The 22,103-nt window shown below is 39.4% G+C and overlaps 1 protein-coding gene across 1 annotated transcript in view; it reads left to right on the forward strand.

Annotated features, from left to right (window-relative positions):
* Window positions 1-9,922: 9,922 nt before the first annotated feature.
* Window positions 9,923-22,103, forward strand: part of SUCLA2 (succinate-CoA ligase ADP-forming subunit beta) — a 48,515-nt gene continuing 36,334 nt past the window's right edge. Inside the window, exons 1-2 of the mRNA XM_036831475.1 lie at window positions 9,923-10,061; window positions 16,675-16,855. Coding sequence (XP_036687370.1) covers window positions 9,972-10,061; window positions 16,675-16,855 — 271 coding nt within the window. The 5' untranslated portion in view covers window positions 9,923-9,971. The remainder of the gene's footprint in view (window positions 10,062-16,674; window positions 16,856-22,103) is intronic.

Below are 22,103 nucleotides of genomic sequence, written 5' to 3' on the forward strand. Positions count from 1 at the left end.
TATTGAAACAGTCTTGCATCCCTGGAATAAATCCCACTTGGTCATGGTGTATAATTTTTTTTTATGTTGCTGAATTGTACTTGTTAATATTTTGTTACGAATTTTTGCATCTATTCATAAAAGATATTGGTCTGTATTCTTTTTTGTGTGTGTTCTATATTTTTCTGGTTCTGGTATCAGGGTAACACTAGATTCATAACATGAATTGAGAAGTGTTTTCTCCTCTTCAGTCTCTGGAAGAGATTGTATAGAATTGGTGTTAATTCTTGTTTAAACATCTGATAGAATTCTTCAGTGAAACCACTTGGACTTGGATTTTTTTTGAATTTTAAAATTACAATTTCCCTTATAGTTATAGGATTTATTCAAATTATTTTTTTCATACTGGATGAGTTGTGATAATTTGTGCCCTTTGAGAAATTGGTCCATTTCATCAAAATTGTCAAATTTATGTGTGTGTGGTATTATTTGTGATATTCCCTTATTATCCTTTTGACATCTGTAGGGTCTGTAAATGATACTCCCTGCTACATTGCTCACACTGTTAATTTATGTCTTCTCTTGTTTTTTTCTTAGTCTTGTTAGAGTTTTATTAATTTTATTGATCTTTTCAAAGAATCAGCTCCCTGTTTCACTGATTTTCTCTACTGTTTTACTTTTTTCGATTTCATTTATTCGTGCTCTCATCTTTAGTATTTTCTTCCATCTGCTTGCTTTGGGTTTACTTTTCTTTTCTAGGTTCTTGTGGTGGGAGCTTAGATTATTCAACTGAGAATTTTATTCTTTTCTAAGGCAAGCATTTGTGTTATACATTTCCCCGTCAGCTCTGCTTTGGCTGTGTCCCACAAATTTTGATATGTTGTATTTTCACTGTCATTACTTCAATGTATTTTTTTAAAAAATTCTCTTGGGACTTTCTCTTTGATCTGTGGATCATTTAAAAGTGTGTTGCTTAGTTTCCAAGTGTTTGGAGATTCTTTTGTTATCCTTCTGTTAGTGATTTCTAGTTTGAGTCCACTGTGACCAGAAAACATACTCTGTATGATTTCAATTCCTTTAAACTTGCTGAGATTTGTTTTATGGCCTAGGATATGATCTATCTTGGTACACACTTGAAATGAATGTGTATTTTGTTGTTGTTGGGTGGAGTGCTGTATAAATGTCTACTGAGATCTGTTGGTTGAGAATGTTGTTGAGTTCTTCCATATCCTTGCTGGTTTTCTGTATAGTTGTTCTAGCAATTATTAAGAGAGGGGCATTGAAGTCTCCAACTATAATTGTTGATTTGTCTATTTCTCCTTTCACTTCTGTGTTTTTGCTTCACATATTTTGCACTCTGTTGTTTGGTGCCTATACATTTAGGATTCCTATGACTTGGTGGACTAATTCTTTTATAATATATAATGTCCCTCTTTTTCTCTGGAATTTTCTTTCATCTAAAGTACTTTACCTGATATTAATATAGTCACTCCTGCTTTCCTTTGATTAATATTTGCATGACATATTTTTTATCCTTTTACTTTCAATTTGCCTACATTGTCATATATGAAGTGTTTCTCAAAGACAGCATATAGTTGAGTTGTATTTTAAGCAACCCTGTCAATATCTGTATTTTAATTGGTGCATTTAGACCATTTACATTTAATGTAATTATTGATATGTTAGGACTTAAGGCTGCCATTTTATTTTTTGTTTTCTGTTTGTTCTCTGTTATTTGTTTCTGTTTTCCTTTTCCCGTCTTCCTGAAGGTTACTTGAATACCTTTTTAGAATTCTATTTTTATTTACTTATACAGTTTTTGTGTCTCTTTTTATAGCTTTTTTAGTGGTTGCTCTAGGTATTACATTATACATACTTCACTTACCATAGAATACTGGTGTTTTTTCAGGTGTGTGAAGTATAGAAAATTTACCTCCATTTATGTCCCTTTACTGTCATTTGTTTATAGTATATAATTGTCTTAAACATTTTCTCTGCATACATTTTGAACCATATCTGACAGTGTTATCATTTTTGCTTCAACTATCAAACATAATTTAGAAAACTCAAGAGGAAAAAGAACACCTATTGTATTAATCATATTTTTGCTTGCCATGTTCTTTTTCCTTACTGATGTTCCAAGGTTTCTTCTTTGATCCTTTCCCTTCTGTTTAGAGAACTCCCTTTATACCTTCTTTTAGGTCTTAAGTTCTCTGGTGACAAATTCTCTTAGTTTTCATTCATTCGAAAATGTCTTGATTTCCTCTTTGTTCCTGAAGGATATTTTTACTAGGTATAGGATTCTGGGTTGACAATCCTTTTCTTTCAGCACTTGGGGAATATTGTGCTATTTCCTTCTGGCCTCAGAGATCACTGATGAGAAATCTGCTATGATTTGAATTGTTTTCCCCCCCTCAGGTAAGAATCATTTTTCTCTGGCTGCTGTCAAGATTTTTCTTTGTTTTAGTTTTCCTAAGTTTAATTATGATGTGTCTTGTGTGGAACTCTTTGGGTTTGTCCTGTTTAGAGTCTGCTCAACTTCTTCAATCTATAGGTTTATGTTTCTTGCCAAATTTGGGAAGTTTTCAGCCATTATTTCTTGGAGTACTTTTTCAGCCCTGTCCTCTTTCTTCTCTCCTTCTGAATTCTGATGTCATAAATATTCAGTCTTTTGAGTCCCTGGACATTTTGTATTATGTTATGAGATTCTGCATTTTATTTAAACTTTTTTTTTTTTTTTGACACTGCTTTGTCAGGGAAAAGGGGGAGTGCTGCCTAGATACTGCCAGGTAGAGGTAGAAGACCAGGTTCTCCTCTTGGCCTTCATTGACCCCCAAGGTGGGGAGATCCTTATTACTGCTGAATGGGAATGGGAGTTCTGGTTTCCACTGACACCACAGCGGAGGTCGTTTTGTTACCACTCCTCAATGATGAAAGTACTGACTCTCCATTAGGCTTCTTCTTTCACCACCCCAGTGGGGAAGGGGAGAAGTATTTCATTACTTCTGGGTTGGGGCTGAAGTCCAGGTTCCCTGTATGGTCTCTACTAACACTGAGGGATGGGGGGGACTCAATGTCAGTCAGTGGAAATAAGGTTCTCAGTGTCTTTCTCTGACACACCACCCTTAGTGGGGTGCTGGAGTAACTAGCTACACTCTTGCAAGGATGAAATTCTTGATGCCCCACTCAGACTTTGTTGGCATTGGTGGAAGCGGGGCCACAGTTTTACTTGTGGTGTTTGGCCAGAGTAGAATGTTGTTGTCTGAAAACTTTCTATCTTGTTAGGCTGTACATTTCCTAGTCTTTTAGCTACAGCCAGCTGGCTTGGATGGGAGTGCTTTTTTCTGGTCTGCACCCAATGGCAGTTCTGGCTTGCTAGCTTCTTTAGCCCCAATTTGAGATATATAGGGCAGAAAGGAAAACCCAGGGAACTCACCACCATGCTGTTCCTTGGTTCCAGAGGTCCCTAGCTGGTTTGTCTTCTTCTCGCCTCCTATCAGAGTCTTGTTATGATTGTTTTATATATAATGTCTACAGTTTTTAGTTGTACTAAGTGGGAAGAATAGGAAAAGTACATCTGCTCCATGTTCCCCACTATTACTTATTTTGTTATTGAAACTGTCTCATAACTGGCCACTGGGAGACCCTTCAAATTGGCTTCTGCATATTTCTGATGCATTTCCATCATTCTTTGAACACATCCTAACTTTTTGGGCTAACAAAATATTCCAGGCTCATCTTGTACTTTCCCTGCCCAATCCTGTAAGCAGCCATTTCTCTAAGAAGCTCTAGTACCTTTTAGTGGAGGAGGGTAGTTATATATGGGCACTAGATGTGCTTATTTTTATTGGGGGTTGCTGCTCCCAGGCCTTCTCAGTGGACAGAGCACACACACATATTAATATCTGTGATGGTTCATTTTATGTGTCCACTTGACTGGGCCATGGTGCCCAGATATTTGGTCAAACATTATTCTACATGTGTCTATGAGAGTGTTTTTGTAAGAGATTTACATTTAAATCAGTGGACTTTGAGTAAAGCAGATTGTCCTCCATTGTGTGGGTGGGCCTTACCCAATCATCCGAAGGCCTGACTAGAACAAGAGACTCACCTCTCCCAAGAAAGAGTAAATTCTCCAGCCTGATGGACTTTGGACTTGAATGAAACATTAGCTCTTCCCTGTGTCTCCTGCCTGATGACCTTTGGACTTGAACCACAACATCAGCTCTTCCTTGGGTTTCCTGCCTGATGACTCACCTTGTAGACTTTGGATTTGCCAGCTTTCATTACTGAATGAGCTAATTTACCAAAATGAATCTCTCTCTATATATATTCATATCCTATTGCTTCTGTTTCTCTGGAGAATCCTAATATAATATGTATATTTATTTATATATCTATATCTATATATTGAAAACCATGAGTTTACACTAATACTTAATTCCAATTGAGAGGAAATTCTTTCTTGCTATGCTTTAAGTTCCTTCTTTGATCGAGAGAAAGCTGGCTCCCACTATTCTTAATATAGCCACTTATTTGCTCAATTTCCTCTTACAACAAGTTTTTGAGAGATGGTAGAATATATTTTGTTAATTTTCCAACAGGCAGAAGTGAAGTGTCTTGAGGATAGAGTCACTTCCCTTTCTAATTCTCATAAGGGACTGTATAGACTTGGGGTGGTGCTGGTCCTGCCTCAAGGGAGATGTTCTAGGAGAGCAGCTGGGAAGCTGCCAGGGCTGCTAGGGGCACAGCACACGTCATTGGGGGGTTTAAAAGCTAAGTCATGAAAACTGGCAATATTGATTACAGCTTATATTTGTCTAAAATTTAAGGAGCTTTCACATACTTATATTAGTTGTTCCTATCTGCATTTACCTTACATACTTTGTAACTTATATGGCAAAAAGTACTTTGCAGATGTGATTAAACTAGGATTTTGAGATGAGGAGATCATTCTGGATTATGGTTGGCCCTAAATGTACATGTATCTTTATAAGAAAAAAGCAGAAGGAGATTTGACACAGATAGAAGAGAAGGAGGCAGAGGTTGAAGTAATGTGGCTACAGGCTAAGGAGTGCCAGTATCCACCAGAAGCTGGAAAAGTCAAGGAACAGATTTTCCCCTAAATCTTCCAGCTGGAGCATGTCCCTGCTGACACCTTCAATATGGCCCAATGATAAGGATTTTGGACTTCTGGTTTCAGAACTGAGGATAGATTTCTGTTGTTTTAAAGCCACCAAGTTTGTGGCAATTTGTTACAGCAGCTATTGGAAATGAATACACCCACGTTTACAAATGTAGAACCTGAAACTCAGAGAGAGTAAACAACTTGTTTAAGACCATACTGCTGGCAGGTGGCCGAACTGGAATTCAAGTCCAGGTCTATTGACTTTAAATCCAATGCTCATCCATCGTGGCTGCCTCCTCCCTTACTGAGCCCCTTCCCTCAGTGAGACGGAGAGGATCACAGAAAGAGCAAGACAGAAGTGGTTGTCATCTCTGCGTGCTTATTAGAAACATTAGGGGAACTTTTACAAAATACCACTCTAGGACCCACCCTGGACGACTGAATTAGACTCTTTGGTGGTGGGGCCCAAGGAAAGGTATTTTTAAAAGCTCTCCACGTGATGCTAGGGGGCAGCCAAGGTTGAGAACCAGTGGTGCAGTGATTCCAAGTTCATTCCATATATTCATGTTTATGAAAATATTTGTATATTTTTCTACATTTGAATTTGAATTCTATTATTAACTGTTATTACATCAAGTGCCAGAAACTTAACCTTTGTTAAATTAGGATCTCTCTCTCTCCTTCCTCTTTAGATCCAGGAGATACATGCAGGACAGATCAGCAGGGAACATCTAGTCCTTGGCATATACTTAACAAAGCTGGCATATATTGATTCACCCTCTTCTTGAATGCTCTGGATCATTTCTCCTTACAGGTCTATCCTTTCTTGTTCTGGCCTGCTTGCTCTCCAGGCTTGTCGACATAACTCTCAAGGGTTCAGAAAGCCCTTGTAGACTTTCGCAAATCCTGAGAATATTATTCAGCTCCATCTGCAGCGGTGCACCAGCCTGCCAGAGGTTTCCACCCCGTGCCATCCCTGTACTCAAGGGATTTTGGGTCTCCCTCCAGTGCTCCTTGTATTAGATTCCTGAATCTCTTTGGGGGTGGAATTGCCTTTTGTCCTGGAGACAATGGCTTTGGCAAGTACACAGCAAGGGGACCTTCCTCAAGGAACCGCCAGAGAGTGTCTTGCTTCCCTTCTACTCTCCTGCCCATTGTCTCAAGAGGCAAGGTAATTCCAATTCTATTTCTGAGGCATAAACTTTCCTTGAGTCCTACTGGACTTTGACTTAAAGTTCAGTCTCCTGCAATTCAAAGCTCTTGAACTTGCAATTCAAAACCTGTCCTCTGCTGGTCTGCACTATCATTTTTTTCTTTAGGTGATGAATACTTTTATCTAAATGGTGTGAAAGGTGAAGGATTAAAGAAAAGAAGAAGATTTGAGTCTCAATTGTTATCTCAAATTCTCATCTTGCCACCCAGAATTGGGTTCAAATATTGTGCTGCAACAGTCAAGTAAAAGCTGTGACACTGGGCAAGTTACTTACTGTTTCTGAGCCTCAGTTTTCCTTTATGTAAAATGCAGGATTTGTTGTGAGGATTAATATGCAAATGTATGTTTCTCTCTCTGTTGCCACAGCCATTCAAGGGTGGGCTAGATGAGGTTTCTCCTTCTCCCATTTCTGAGGCTTCAAGAGAACTAAGAGAAATCTTGTATAAACATCCAGCTGTCCCATGTTGTGTTACTGATCTTCCTTCACCCCCAAACTTTAGTTCAAGAGACTGTATACATCTGGTTTCTTTCTCTTGCAGAGGTTGGATGTGTAAAATGGAGTAAGATGAAAACCAGAGAATTCTGAAAATGTCTCACGGCAAAATAAAGGATAGGGTATAAAAAGAAAAAAGAAAGAAAATGTATGTAAGAATCTGGCACTAAAAACTAAGTGTTCAGTAGACGGCTATTATTCATCTTAGCCCTCAGAAGTTTGGGGTAAGCAGATATGTTGCAAGTTGTTTCTACAGCACTTTGTAATTCTATTAATGCTATAGTTAACAATAGGACAGTTTAGCTAAGGCTTTGCTCTGGGCGTTGAAATGTAGAGGGTGTAAACCTGTAATGTTTTTAAAAAACTGTGAAAAATTTAATTTAAAAATTAAATTTCCCTCAGGAAATTTCTTTTGCCTTTTTTCCTGCATACCATCCTACCATTAATCACCTAGTAAAAGGAAGAGATAGACAAAGGGGGAGACTAAAGGTTAAGGATAGGAATGCCATTGTACCTGAAGAACAATTCTTCCTTTCCCCTCTTCCTCAAGGATTCTCCCTCCTACCTCTCCCAACTTAAAAAAAAAAGCACACCAAGACCTCAGCGTCTATTTTCCTTAATCACTTTCTGCTATCCTTTACTGCTCATTACTAGTTTCTAAGATCCTTGTAGATAAGGACTGCACAAGTTTTTGCTGTGCAAAAAGTAGTTTCTTGATAAAATGATTTCATTTTTTAAGGCTGGTTGTGTAGTGGTGAAGCACTTAGCAGGTACGACTCCCAGCATCATTTTACCTACCTATCTAGAGGTACAGAGCTCTGAGCACAGCCAAGAAATGCTGTGGGACGAGTTTGCTCCCACCTCCTTGCCTACGCTTCCAAAGGAGCTGGGGCCCATGGGACCTGCATGTGCTCTTTCTCAGTCCTGCTGCTATTCCCTACTTCTGCTGCCGCTGTTCTTGTTTTTGAGCCAGTATTGCAGAGGGCATGGCAGTGGAGATGTTTCCTTTAATGAATCACCTATGACCGACTTGAAGCTTGTGAAGCAAAGTTAACCCAGTCAGGATCCTAGCCGGGCGATCGCATTACATCTTATTTTAGTATGCTGACTTATTCTGGGTTTACCCAGGTGCCCTTTAAATAACTGGCCTTGGACTCAGACGGTTGGTGGCACTTGGTAGCTCAACTACTGACAATTAAAAAGAGCTGGCTTGAAAATAAGTATAAGCTCTATTCGTATCTGATGGGATAGCTGTTCCTAACAGAAACTGGTAGGTCTCAATGCTGCGTTTTGGGACACTATCCAGATTTTATTTGATTGGTTAGATTGGGCAGTAGAAAGGTGGAGCAAGAGACATCTGAACTGCTAATGTCTGTTCCCCCTCTTCCTGTTTCTAACTGCACAAAATATCAATTAGTGATGAAAGGAGCCTTGAGGTCAGTCCCCGCATGAGTGTCAATGAAACAATAAAGTCTTTAAGAAAGTCCTACCTTTAAGAACTTAAGAGATTTGGGTGGGGGGGAAGGGGGGATGCAAAAAGCTCCTTTCCTTTCCCTAATTCAATAGGCTGCTTGTTTTAGATTCACTTTTTCTTTGCACAGTGCTGTTCTGTGGATCGGGTCACTGTGCATCAGAGGTAGGTGCCAGAGCCTGGCTAATGTCTGTCAGCAACGCCCACTTACTCTTAGGTTAAGATCTTGCCCACAGAAATCGCTCTGACACATTTTAAAGCTCGCTGTTCAGAGCAGAATAGGCACCCAGTCCTTTGTCCAGTGGTCAACTCTTTGATGGGGCACATGTCATCTCAGGGTTTTCCATGCACAATGTGTGCATGTGATTCACCTGCAGAACTCTATCTAAGAAATACAGATGCCCTGACTCCACTCCTTAGATGGGTTCTGGTGAAAGTATTTTTTTTAAAATTTATTTATTTTTGGCTGTGTTGGGTCTTCGTTTCTGTGCGAGGGCTTTCTCTAGTTGCGGCAAGCGGGGGCCACTCTTCATCGCGGTGCGCGGGCCTCTCACTGTTGCGGCCTCTCTTGTTGCGGGGCACAGGCTCCAGACGCGCAGGCTCAGTAGTCGTGGCTCACGGGCCCAGTTGCTCCGCGGCATGTGGGATCCTCCCAGACCAGGGCTCGAACCCGTGTCCCCTGCATTGGCAGGCAGATTCTCAACCACTGCACCACCAGGGAAGCCCGAAAGTATTTTTTAAAAAAAGCTTCCCAGGTGATTCTGATACATCCTCTGGGTTGGTAATGTGGACAGCGAATGTTGCCCCCCATTCCACTTACCCAAGGATCAAGCCATCATCAGCCACCGGAGCCCCAGACACACACACCTCCTCTCCTGGGTGTGCCCCGAGGGGAATTCAGGATGGAGAAAAACAGGAAGCATTCTGTGCTCTGGATACTGGTCCCAGTTAGTTAAGATGCATTTCTGAGGAATAATTTCAATGAACCCAGATCCTTGCATCTTCCCATACCTAGAAGGGCACTAAAATCATTAACTTGAGATGTCTGCTCTTTGTGATTAGCAGTGATCCTTTTATGTTCGACTGCATGTTTTTTTTTCCCCAGCAAAAAACTCCTGTACAACCTGGCTCCTCCCTTACCTTTTTGGAGCAGTTCCTCAGAGCTATCTGAGAGGCTGTCTCCCGGCAACAGTTCTCAGTAACCAGCGGCTGAGCATCTTCTTAGAGGGCAGAACCGCGCTGTTTTACTCACTGCTGTATCCCAAAGCTCACCTGCAGTGTTTGGCACAAAACAGACAAGCAGTTCTTATTTTCTGAATGAACCCCGTCTTAAAGAGATGAGGCACCTGAGGCTCAGAAAACTTAAGATCACACAGGTGGTGGCGCTGGTCGTCTCTCCATTACATTTCGCTAGGAAAACTTCAGGTTGCTGAGCGATGGCCGAAGGTCGTATATTGAGGCTGCGGTGAACAGACACAAAGGTCAAAGTTTGCTCCACGCCCGCCAAGCCCAGCTTCTCAGGAGCAATTCCTGCTTTGCCAGCCCGGGGCGAGCCGCCACAGCAGAGTTAACCCGAGACTCCGCCCCATGGGCGGGGCCAGGGGCGGTCCGCGTGTCAGGAGCCGCTGCGTCGCCAGCCGCCTAGAGCTTCTGCGCCTGCGCGCGGCGCCCAGAGTCGGACTCAGAAATGGCGGCCCCCATGTTTTACAGCCGGCTGTTGGCTGCCGCCACCCTTAGGAGCCACCGGCCCCGGACGGCGCTGCGGGCCGCCGCCCAGGTATTGCGGCCCAGCCTGCTCTCGCTTTGAGGGTCGGCAGGAGAAAGGGCGAGGTGGGGGACTGGCTCCTGTGGGCGAGGTGTGAGGGGATCCGGGGACCGGCTCGGGGTCACCCCGCAGTCGGTGACATTGGGTAACAGGGGGTGCCCCGCCGGGCCGGCGGGCTGCTTGCCCGGGAGTGCTGCCCGCCAGGACTGCGAGCGGGCTCGTGTTTACGCCTTTCTGTTCCAGGCTTAAGTCTGCGAGGAGCTCCAGCATTTTGGCGAGGGCTGCTCACCCAGTTACTGAGGGGGCGGCGGGGAGCCAGGGTGGGCTCCGTGTGGAGGAGAGGCGGCGGCCGGACGCTTTCTCCTGCTGCTCCGGCGTCCGGCGCGGTGGGCCGAGGCTTCCGCGGCCCCTCTTTGGGGAGGGGGAAAATGCCCTTCAGATGTACTTTTGCGTCCCTTGGAAGCTGTCACACGTAGGAGTGGCTTCACAGAACCAGCCGTGCTTGCTGACTGGCCTTTTCTGGGACGAGGCCGGGAAGTTTCCCATTTCCCCCAAGTAGTGGTGTACTGTTCTGTTTAATAGCGGTAATGAGATGGTGTTTACCAGCTTACCAACTGGGGAAATAAGATAGTCTTTTGGATCACTTCATTTTTGCATAGAATATAGTATAATAGACGGCAGGGTGTGTGCGTGTGTGTGCGTGTGTGTGTGTAATAGACGCAGGGTGTGTGTGTGTGTATAATAGACGCAGGGTGTGTGTGTGTATAATAGACGCAGGGTGTGTGTGTGTGTGTGTGTGTGTAAGTAACGGAGCAAGGGCTTGTGTGCCCGTGGCACAGAAAGCCAAACTGTCAGGGGTTGTTTGCAGCAAAGTAAGCGTTTATTTGCAGGGCGCCAAGCAAGGGAGTGTGAGACAAGTCACAAATCCACTACAACTTGGTCTTTGAGTTAGGAGTTGTTTTTAAAGGGGAAGAACAAAGAAGCTGGGATTAAACATTGGCTTGTGTAGTTCCTGTGACACTTCTTAATTCTAGTTTCAGAGGGTCAGGTTGTCTCCTGTTCATGGTTCTCTGGCCAAATGGTCCATGGCTTGGGGGCCTATTAGCTCATCTTGCCCTGGAGTAACAACCTGAGTTTGTACTTTAATGATGGTATCTGCAATAGCAATTTTAGTGCATTAATGATGTTATCAACACAGCAATTTTAGTCATCTGACTGTGGTTGATTAGTGTTCAGTTAGCACAGGATTGAAGTTGGAGGGGACAAGAAAAGGAATAAGCTTTTGGGTAGAGAGATTAATTATAAGTTCAGTAAGGGAACTTGGTTGTAGGAGGGCTCAGTTGGAGCATTTATTGTAGGCCAGGAACTGTGTCAAGCATTTTACATGTAATCTCTCAGTAGGCTTTTCAGCAACACTGTAAGTCAGTCATTAATTTCCGCATCATTGATGGAGAAACTTTGGCTAAGAGAACGAGTAATTTGGTCTAGGTCACCAAGCAGGTGAGGTCAGAGCTGAGGCTTAATTCCAGAAGTGTCTGGCTCCAAAACCTGTGTGCTTGAATCTGCTCTACGGTTTTTCCTAGAGCATAAGAATTAAACAATTCTTTCCAACATTGACACTGATAAACTTGTGGAAGGGCATGATTAGCTTCCTAAGTCAATTCCAGAATTTTAGGTTGTGTTCTGAAGTAACCTCAGACATGCCATAAATGAATTGATTTAGACTTTTTTTTTTTTTCTTTTTAAAGCTTTTCATACTTTCAACCTAGTGAATTCTGTGAGTTTGCTTCCTAATAGGAGAAGTGATTCTTTTTTGGCCTTGAACTTCCGTCTTATGGGTCTTAAAGGGGGCTGTCTAGTTTTTAGAAAATGAGACTTTGGTGAACAAATATGTTTCCATTCTAAACATTGTCTTTATACTTTTGGAAATTCCTTTAAAAGTCTTTATCTCTCCATATAGAGATGCCTAATATATTGTCTTAAACACCTTCTCTTCCACCCTCACATTAAGTAATATAGCTTTAGAGTTTGGAATCACCTTAGTCTAACCCCTTGCTTTTTTGTTTTTAATTTAATTTTTATTTTATATTGGAGTATAGTTAATTTACAGTGTTGTGTTAGTTTAAGGTGTACAGCTAAGTGATTCAGTTATACATATATCCATTCTTTTTCAAACTCTCTTCCCATACAAGTTATTACAGAATATTGAGTAGAGTTCCCTGTGCTATACAGTAGGTCCTTCTTGATTATCTGTTTTATATATAGTAGTGTATATATGTCAATCCCAATCTCCTAATTTATCCCTCCACCTCCCCCCCCACAACATTTCCCCTTTGGTAACCATAAGTTTGTTTCCTGTGTCTGTGAGTCTGTTTCTGTTTTGTAAATAAGTTCATTTGTATCAAATTTTTTTTTTTAGATTCCACATGTAAGTGATATGATATGGTATTTGTCTCTCTCTGTCTGACTGACTTCACTTAGTATGATAATCTTTAGGTCCATCCATGTTGCTGCAAATGGCATTATTTCATTCTTTTTTATGGCTGAATAGTATTTCATTGTATATGTGTACCGCATCTTCTTTATCCATTCGTCTTTAGATGGACATTTAGGTTGCTTCCACGTCTTGGCTATTGTAAATGGTGCTGCAGTGAAAATTGGGTCTAACCTCTTGCTTTTGTACATGGGGACATAGAGGTGCAGGGCCTAAGGAATCTTGTTCAAGGTCACCCACTGAGTTTAGCAAATTCTCTTAAACATTTTGTTTAGTTCTCTGACCCTTTTCTAGTTTCTCTGTATCTTTTGTCCAGTGTATATTTGGTAAAAATAGTTCAGGTTAAATAATTTAAGGTATCTTCTTGTTTGTTGTGAATCATACTCCCCAGTAACTACATTTTTCCACTTTTGACTAAGTTATTTAAACTAGGTATGTGATTGGATAGGTGGTGGGGTAGGAATTTGGCCAGGAATTTGTGGCCTTTTGGCAGTAGGAATCTTCTAAGTGATAATATCAGGAAAGAAAAATACTTAAATATGGGAATCTTTGTGATTATGCAGTGATTTGTATTACCAACATAATTAACAGCTGATGATATTTCAAGTTACAACTTCTAGTGGTGCAAGGAAAGGATTATCAAAATATTTCAGATATTTAAAAAAAAGTTTAAAGTGGTATAAAAAGCTATCAGCAATACCTTATGAGTACTACTAATTCTTTGTAAATAAAGATATTTGAAAATAGATGTAGATATTTGAAAGAAACCATAAAAATATACTTAGAGTTTTGCATCATGGATTTATCCTCAGCCTTTTTTGAAAAATTTCAAACTGATAGGTATGTTCCAACCAGTACGTTGAACACCCATATTGCCTTCACCTACATTTAACTTTATACCACATTTGCTTTATCTTTAAAAAAATTATATGATATGCAGTCATATAATTTATATACATATGTATGTATGTACAAATTATATTCATTTATTTTTGCTGAACCATTTGAGAGTAAGTTGCAGGTATCATGGCACTTCTTCACCCTTAGATGTTTCAGTGTATGTCTCTTAAGAATAAGGACATTCTCCTAAATAACCACAATATAGTTATCATACTTAGGAAATTTAAAATTGCTGAAATACTTATATCTAGTGTATAAGTCAGGTTCATATTTCCCCAGTTGTCCCCAAAGTGTCCTCTATAAATGTTAGATTTTTTTTTTTTAAACTAGGATCAGGCCTCTGTGGTATTTTTTTCTGGTCTGTCCAGCTAATTAGGTGCCACCTAGTGACTGTGATTGCTCTTATATGTGTTGCAGCTGTTTATTTATACATCTGTGAACTCTGTGGTTGGCCTCATTCTTTATGTGTTCCTGGTACAGTGTCTGGTATATAGGCATTCAAAAATGTTTCAGTGTATTAATATTTTCGCCAAGCTTATGCTAGGTACTCCCCCTTTCCCCCTTATTTTTATTATTTTGAGGTATAGTTTATGTACAGCAAAGTGTGTAATTTATGTACAACTTCAGCTAGATTAATTTTTATGTATGTGTCCATCTGTGTAGCCACCATTCAGATCAAGATATACATACAATGTTTTTAGCCCTCAGAAGGCACTCCCTTTACCAATACTCACCAACAGAAGATAACCACTTATTCTGACTTCCATCACTGTATGTTAATTCTGACTGGGTCCAAACTATATAAAAAGAAATCACATAAGTATGTATTCTTGTGTCTGTCTTCTTTCCCTTAAAATTATATTTGTGAGATTAATCCATTGTTTTGTGAGCAGTAGGTTTCTTCTTTTTTGCTCTGTAGTATTCTGTTATATTAATATACTACAATTTACCCATTCTTCTATTGATGGGCAATTGGGTCATTTCCATTTTTTTGTCTATTATGAATAAGCCTGCTATGAGCATTCTTATATATGCCTTTTGGTAGACTAAGCACTCATTTCTGTTGAGTATATACCCAGGAATGGGATTTCGCAAGGTAGATGTATACTGAAGTTTGGGAAGTTGTTGGTTTTTAATATTAAAGTGAAACTAAATCAGGAAATTGAGCTACCCAAGAGAAATGTGAGCCAGGATTTTAGCTTACCAGATGAATCAGAAATAGCTTGCTATTCTATGTGATTGATTTGTTAGACTAGTGGTTCTCAAACTGTAGCGTGCTTAAGAATCAGCTGAATAACTTTTTACAAGTGCAGATTTCTTGTGGCCCAGTCCAGAGGCTCTGATTTTGTAGATGAAAGGGGGACCCTGGAATCTGCACCTTTAGAGGCATTCCCAGGTAATTTTGATGCAGACTTTTCTCTTTAAGAATCAGACTGTTTTGTGTAAGATTTCTTTCAATTCAGTTCTTATGATACTGTTTCGTATGTACGATGTTTCAGTATTCTGTATTCTGTGTGGAGATAATGGGAATGTATGGGTGGATAACACTTAAATGTGTGATTCCAGTGCAGTTTTCCAAGGCTTTCATAGCACTTAATTTGTTCTACATATTGCCAAATGAAGTTGATAGGATTGAGGAGTTTGAAAAAAAGGGAGGGAGGTGTTTCTGTGTGTTGTTAATGATGGGCTAAGACTAGGCTCTAACTTAGTGGAGTTTTGGGACCATAGATGCTGGAGATCTTTCTGATTGCATCCTTCCTTCAATAGTTCTCATTGTTGTGGCCTTGCCACGGGTGGCTGACAGCTCTCATACTCCTTTGTCTTTCAGCAGTGACTTATTCAGCTGGTAGAGGGACATCTTATTTCTGTTTCCTACTTATTTCTTTTTGAAAAAATAATTCTTACTCAGCTCTACTGAGGGATATTTTAGTGGCGAAAACTCCTCCAGCTGTATAAAATAGCACTTCTTATTTTTTATTTTCTATCTCCTTACTCTTATTGCTACTGTTTGATGTATTTTGTTTATTGTCTGTGCCTCCACCTACCCCCGACACACAAATACACGCTAGATTGTAAGCTTTAGGTGCAAGGGTTTTGTTGGGTTCGCCTCACTATTTCCAGTGTCTAGGTGCTCAGTAAGTTTTTGAATGAATGAATGTTCTACGTAGATTGAAAAAGGGAAGTTTGTAGGGCATTTCTTTCTTGGAAGCTTTCGCAGTCCAGTTGTGAAGGACATACGCCTGAACTGGGTTTGTAAAGGAGACACCAGTTAAAGGAATCATTTAGAAGGAATGCATTAAAGATGATGTTGCAGATTGGTTCTCTGAGCTGTAATTTGCAGACTATTAGATGGAGAGTTTCATGGAGGAAGTTTACTAGAAAGCGATCTCTGGATCAACACCTGCGGCACCTGCGGGAGAGTGAAGGAAGGAGGACTGAATAGAGGGAGTCATAGAACTGTGGTGCCGTGCGTTGGGGACCTCTGCTCTTCCTATGGGAGGTCTGCAGCTAGGATGGTCCTGAATTGTCCCAAATTGGGGTGAGGTGCCAGGTTTTTACATCCTTCCCTTAACCCTCATTGGCCAGTCATTGGCTGCAGGCTGACCGTGGGAAAGGAGGTATGACTTAAGGCAGGGAGGCTCCAGTGAGGGGACTCAGCTGAGGCCTGTCAGCTGCCAACACTCCCAGCAGCTGAGCTACGAATGCCTTGGTCCCAAGGGAGGATCTGGGCAGCACACCACAATGTGCACTACAGATGAAGTAGGGGTTTGAGCTTTGAATGCACGAAAGCTTAATGGTACCAGATCATTCAGCTATCTCTAGTGTCAGGCAATTTGTTAGGTGCCTGAGGAATGGTGGAGAGAAGAAAGATGAGAAGGATTTTTGATTTGGTGGAAATAGGAGATTGGTTTCAGATCTGCAAAATTTGGCATTGAGGTAGAAATGCTCTGTAGATCATTAGAGATATGGTAGTAAAGCTCAAATAAAAGATAAGGACTAGAGGTGATGAGGAAATAGTTAAAACTACAACGGTAACATTTGATATTAGCTAGTAGATTAGCTCTTAGTTTTGTGTTGTAATTTACTCTGAGTATTATATTTTGATGTCTTAATAATTTTGTTATAGTTTTGAAGAACGGAGTACTCTAAATAAAGTATTTTGAGAAGGTGTTTTTAACAAGAATTACTGCTAAATCACTCTCTGTATAAATATGTCCCCAATTTCTCTAGGTTCTGGGAAGTTCTGGATTATTTAACAACCATGGACTCCAAATACAGCAGCAACAGCAAAGGAATCTCTCACTACATGAATACCTGAGTATGGAATTGTTGCAAGAAGCTGGCGTCTCCATTCCCAAAGGACACGTGGCTAAGTCACCAGATGAGGCTTATGCAATTGCCAAAAAATTAGGTACTAAATTAAGAAAAACTTATGCCATCTCGACATGGGATCTTTGATAAGATATGAACTTTACTTTTGGTTTAATAACAACTTTTGGCTTTTATTTTGTATTTAAAAAATAAGTTTTATTAATATAAAAGAGAAGGTGGAACTTACGATTGTTGGCATCCTAAAATTATTATGAGACTATTCTGTGCTCCCATAGTGCTGATAACTTAAGAATCAAAGCTTCAGGAAGCTGAAGTCCTGTTTTTAGTTATAACTATGGGGAAGAAAATTCTGGCTGTGATGATTCTTCAGGGAAATGGTGACGGAAAATCTTACCTGTTTATGCGATTGTAAAGAGAGGTCCAGTATTTCTCCTGTCCTTTTTTTTGGACAGGAAAAATAGAGAGCCAGAAGGGGGAAAAAAGAAGTTGAGCATTAGAATGTAAGCTCTATAAGAGCAGGGTTTCTTTGTCTTATTTTGTTCACTGATATATCCCAATCTCTTAGAAGAGGGCCTGACACTTAGGTAATCAATAAATATTAATATCGTTAAATGAATTAAATAGTTGCCTATGTTTATTAGTAGATTATTTTATTGATAACAGAAACCTTAATAGGTTTTGTTAATTTGAATTTATATTAATCTCTTAATTAAAAAATAAATGTTGAGTTTGGAAAGTATGCTTCACATTATATTTTTAAGGATTTAATAAGAGAACATGATAATGAGTAATGTAATAGCTATACACTGCATTTTCTTAGTAGTAGTATTTAAAATCCCACCAATTTTATGTAGATTACCATAATTAATCTCCTTTGTATGTACATTTGATTAATATGGCTTTAAATGTGCTTTGGTGGAGACTTTGCTTTTATTAGTTTTTCGAGGAAGATGTGGAACATTTTAAACTGTTTGAAATTGTAAAAGTCTTCATCTCTATTTGTACTTATTTATTTCTAGAATGGGTTTTTCTTTCAAAAGTGAGGCATGTAGAAGATCAGAAAGTTGTCATATATTATATGATATGTTTTTGAATGAGGTAGCCTTGATTTCCTTGACTTGGAAGCATGATTTTTTTTTTTTTAAACATCTTTATTGGAGTATAATTGCTTTACAATGTTGTGTTAGTTTCTGCTGTATAACAAAGTGAATCAGCTATATGTATACATATATCCCCATATCCCCTCCCTCTTGCGTCTCCCTCCCACCCTCCCTATCCCACCCCTCTAGGTGGTCACAAAGCACTGAGCTGATCTCCCTGTGTGATGCAGCTGCTTCCCACTAGCTATCTGTTTTACATTTGGTAGTGTATATATGTCAAGGAAGCATGATTTTTAATTTACAGTTTTGTTTATTGTTAATCAGAGAAACAATTTTTATGTTTTTAAGGACTGATGATTTTATTTATTTAGTACAAAATCCCAGGAGTGAAACTGCTGGCTTGAAGGGCATATGCATACTTACTTACTTACTTTATTTATTTATTTAACATCTTTATTGGAGTATAATTGCTTTACAATGGTATGTTAGTTTCTGCCTTATAACAAAGTGAATCAGCTATACATATACATATATCCCCATATCTCCTCCCTCTTGTGTCTCCCTCCCATTCTCCCTATCCCACCCCTGTAGGTGGTCACAAAGCACCGAGCTGATCTCCCTGTGCTATGCGGCTGCTTCCCCCTAGCTATCTATTTTACGTTTGGTAGTGTATATATGTCCATGCCACTCTCTCACTTCGTCCCAGCTTACCCTTCCCCCTCCCCATGTCCTCAAGTCCATTCTCTACGTCTGCATCTTTATTCCTGTCCTGCCCCTAGGTTCTTCAGAACCATTTTTTTGTTTTAAATTCCATAAATATGTGTTAGCATACAGTATTTGTTTTTCTCTTTCTGACTTACTTCACTCTGTATGACAGTCTCTAGGTCCATCCATCTCACTACAAATAACTCAATTTTGTTTCTTTTTATGGCTGAGTAATATTCCATTGTGTGTATGTGCCACATCTTCTTTATCCATTCATCTAAGTGTCAATGGACACTTAGGTTGCTTCCATGTCCTGGCTATTTAAGTAGTGCTGCGGTGAACATTGTGGTACATCACTCTTTCTGAATTATGGTTTTCTCAGGGTATATGCCCAGTAGTGGGATTGCTGGGTCATATGGTAGTTCTGCTTTTACTTTTCTAAGGAACCTGCATACTCTTCTCCATAGTGGCTGTATCAATTTACATTCCCACCAACAGTGCAAGAGGGTTCCCTTTTCTCCACACCCTCGCCAGCATTTACTGTTTCTAGATTTTTTGATGATGGCCATTCTGACCGGTGTGAGGTGATACCTCATTGTAGTTTTGATTTGCATTTCTCTAATGATTAGTGATGTTGAGCATCCTTTCATGTGTTTGTTGGCAGTCTGTATATCTTCTTTGGAGAAATGTCTATTTAGGTCTTCTGCCCATTTTTGGATTGGGTTGTTTGTTTTTTTGATATTGAGCTGCTTGTAAATTTTGGAGATTAATCCTTTGTCAGTTGATTCATTTGCAAATATTTTCTCCCATTTTGAGGGTTGTCTTTTCATCTTGTTTATGTTTTCCTTTGCTGTTTAAAAGCTTTTAAGTTTCATTAGGTCCCATTTGTTTATTTTTGTTTTTATTTCCATTTCTCTAGGAGGTGGGTCAAAAAGGATCTTGCTCTGATTTATGTCATAGAGTGTTCTGCCTATGAGTTTGATAGTGTCTGGCCTTATATTTAGGTCTTTAATCCATTTTGAGTTTATTTTTGTGTATGGTGTCAGGGAGTGTTCTAATTTCATTCTTTTACACGTAGCTGTCCAGTTTTCCCAGCACCACTTATTGAAGAGGCTGTTTTTTCTCCATTGTATATTCTTGCCTCCTTTATCAAAGATAAGGTGACTGTGTGTGTGTGGGTTTATCTCCAGGCTTTCTATCCTGTTCCATTGATCTATATTTCTGTTTTTGTGCCAGTACCATACTATCTTGATTACTGTAGCTTTGTAGTATAGTCTGAAGTCAGGGAGCCTGATTCCTCCAGCTCTGTTTTTCTTTCTCAAGATTGCTTTGGCTATTCGGGGTCTTTTGTGTTTCCATACAAATTGTGAAATTTTTGTTCTAGTTCTGTGAAAAATGTCAGTGGTAGTTTGATAGGGATTGCACTGAATCTGTAGATTGCTTTGGGTAGTATAGTCATTTTCACAATGTTGATTCTTGCAATCCAAGAACATGGTATATCTTTCCATCTGTTTGTATCATCTTTAATTTCTTTCATCAGTGTCTTATAGTTCTCTGCATACAGGTCTTTTGTCTCCTTAGGTAGGTTTATTCCTAGGTATTTTATTCTTTTTGTTGCAATGGTAAATGGGAGTGTTTCCTTAATTTCACTTTCAGATTTTTCATCCTTAGTATATAGGAATGCAAGAGATTTCTGGGCATTAATTTTGTATTCTGCTACTTTACCAAATTCATTGATTAGCTCTAGTAGTTTTCTGGTAGCATCTTTAGGATTCTCTATGTATAGTATCATGTCATCTGCAAACAGTGACAGCTTTACTTCTCCTTTTCTGATTTGGATTCCTTTTATTTCTTTTTCTTCTCTGACTGCTGTGGTTAAAACTTCCAAAACTATGTTGAACAATAGTGGTGGGAGTGGACAGCCTTTTCTTGTTCCTGATCTTAGAGGAAATGGTTTCAGTTTTTCATCATTGAGAATGATGTTGGCTGTGGGTTTGTCATATATGGCCTTTACTATGTTGAGGTAAGTTCCCTCTATGCCTACTTTCTGGAGGGTTTTTTTCATAAATGGGTGTTGAATTTTGTTGAAAGCTTAGAACAACAATTCTTTTTATTCAGATTACAAGCAAGCTTCTTTTTATTCAGCAAAAGCCTTATGTAAATTCGTACTACTTTTGCTGAAATTTTTGTTAATTATTGGTGACTTGTAGTTTGAACTTGTCCATGGTAAAAGATGAACCTCATTTTAACCTTTAAAACGCCATGTATGTTAGAGGCTCTTAAGGGTCAAGGCTTAAAGAAAACTCGTGATTGTATTTCTGTAGTATTTCTTGCAAAGGCACTTTATTAACTACCTTCTTGAGATTCAATCTTATATATATGACCTACATGTTAATTTCTAAAGAAGACCCAGCTAAGTAAGAAGGAAAATTTGGAAATGTAATTGAGAAAGTGTAAGGTTTTCTTATCCTACCCTTCTATCCTTAAGGATGACCCTTGACTTTGTTCTTTTAATTTTGTTAGTTTAATCTCTTGAGTGATGCATGTTTTGTTTACCAGTTCTTTCCTTCTTAATAATGCTGAAGGCATTAAGTGTTTTCCATACCCCTGATTAAAGGGCCTGATTTAATGAAGTCAGTGAAAGCTAGTATTTCTTTTTCTATTTCCAAATTATTATAATTGGTTTTCTTAATTAGTTTTCCATATGTTTTCTCATTTAGTCAAATTTACTATTTTGTCAGAAAAAAATAATTTGTGTACAGACTTTTTCACAAAACGAGTAGGATTTATTCAGATGCCAGTCTCTTGATTTCTTTACTCATTGTAAAAATATTTAATGATTTTTAGCTGTAGAAGAAGGAATAGTTAATATGTATAGGATATACTGTAACTGAGTATTTCTGGCAAGTTCTCTGGAACCAGGACTTACAAGTAGTAAGGAGCAGGTAGGCAGCTCTGATTTTCAGCTCCTTGGAACAGAAGGAAAGTGTGTCTTTGTCAAAGAAGGCTGCAAATGATGATTGCAGTATGGGAGTGGGATTAGTGACTAATAAGGACCTTTAAATCTAGAGGAGCAGAAATACTACTTTTTAAAAGATGTATTTCCTAACTACTTTGAGGATGTTGAGACAGTTTTTTTTTTTGTGGTGAGTCATTAATATCAGAAGATATTGATTATGGGATATAATTGCACAGGGTGTGATATGAGGTGCCCTAGAAATACACCTGGTTCTTTCCATCTAGCTAGCAATTCCCAGTGCTGACTTTGGCTAATTTTTGCTTCTCAGTTACTGCAAAATTCATAAAATGTTAATTCCCAGTTATTTAAAAAGTCTTACCTCATCAAGCAATATACTAGGGCATAAATGCATTACAGGTGTGACAAACTATTACTTGTCTTTGTGGGTGGCAAGAGAAGCTGAGTTAACATGGGGACTGGGGCCACTGAGCCCTATAGCTGGTAACTCCTTCCAAAATAGCTCTGACCTCTTTCCCCAGTATTCCCTACAAATTCTGTCATTT

This window comes from Balaenoptera musculus, chromosome 18 (genome assembly GCF_009873245.2).
Source record: "Balaenoptera musculus isolate JJ_BM4_2016_0621 chromosome 18, mBalMus1.pri.v3, whole genome shotgun sequence".
NCBI classification, from domain to species: Eukaryota; Metazoa; Chordata; class Mammalia; order Artiodactyla; family Balaenopteridae; genus Balaenoptera; species Balaenoptera musculus.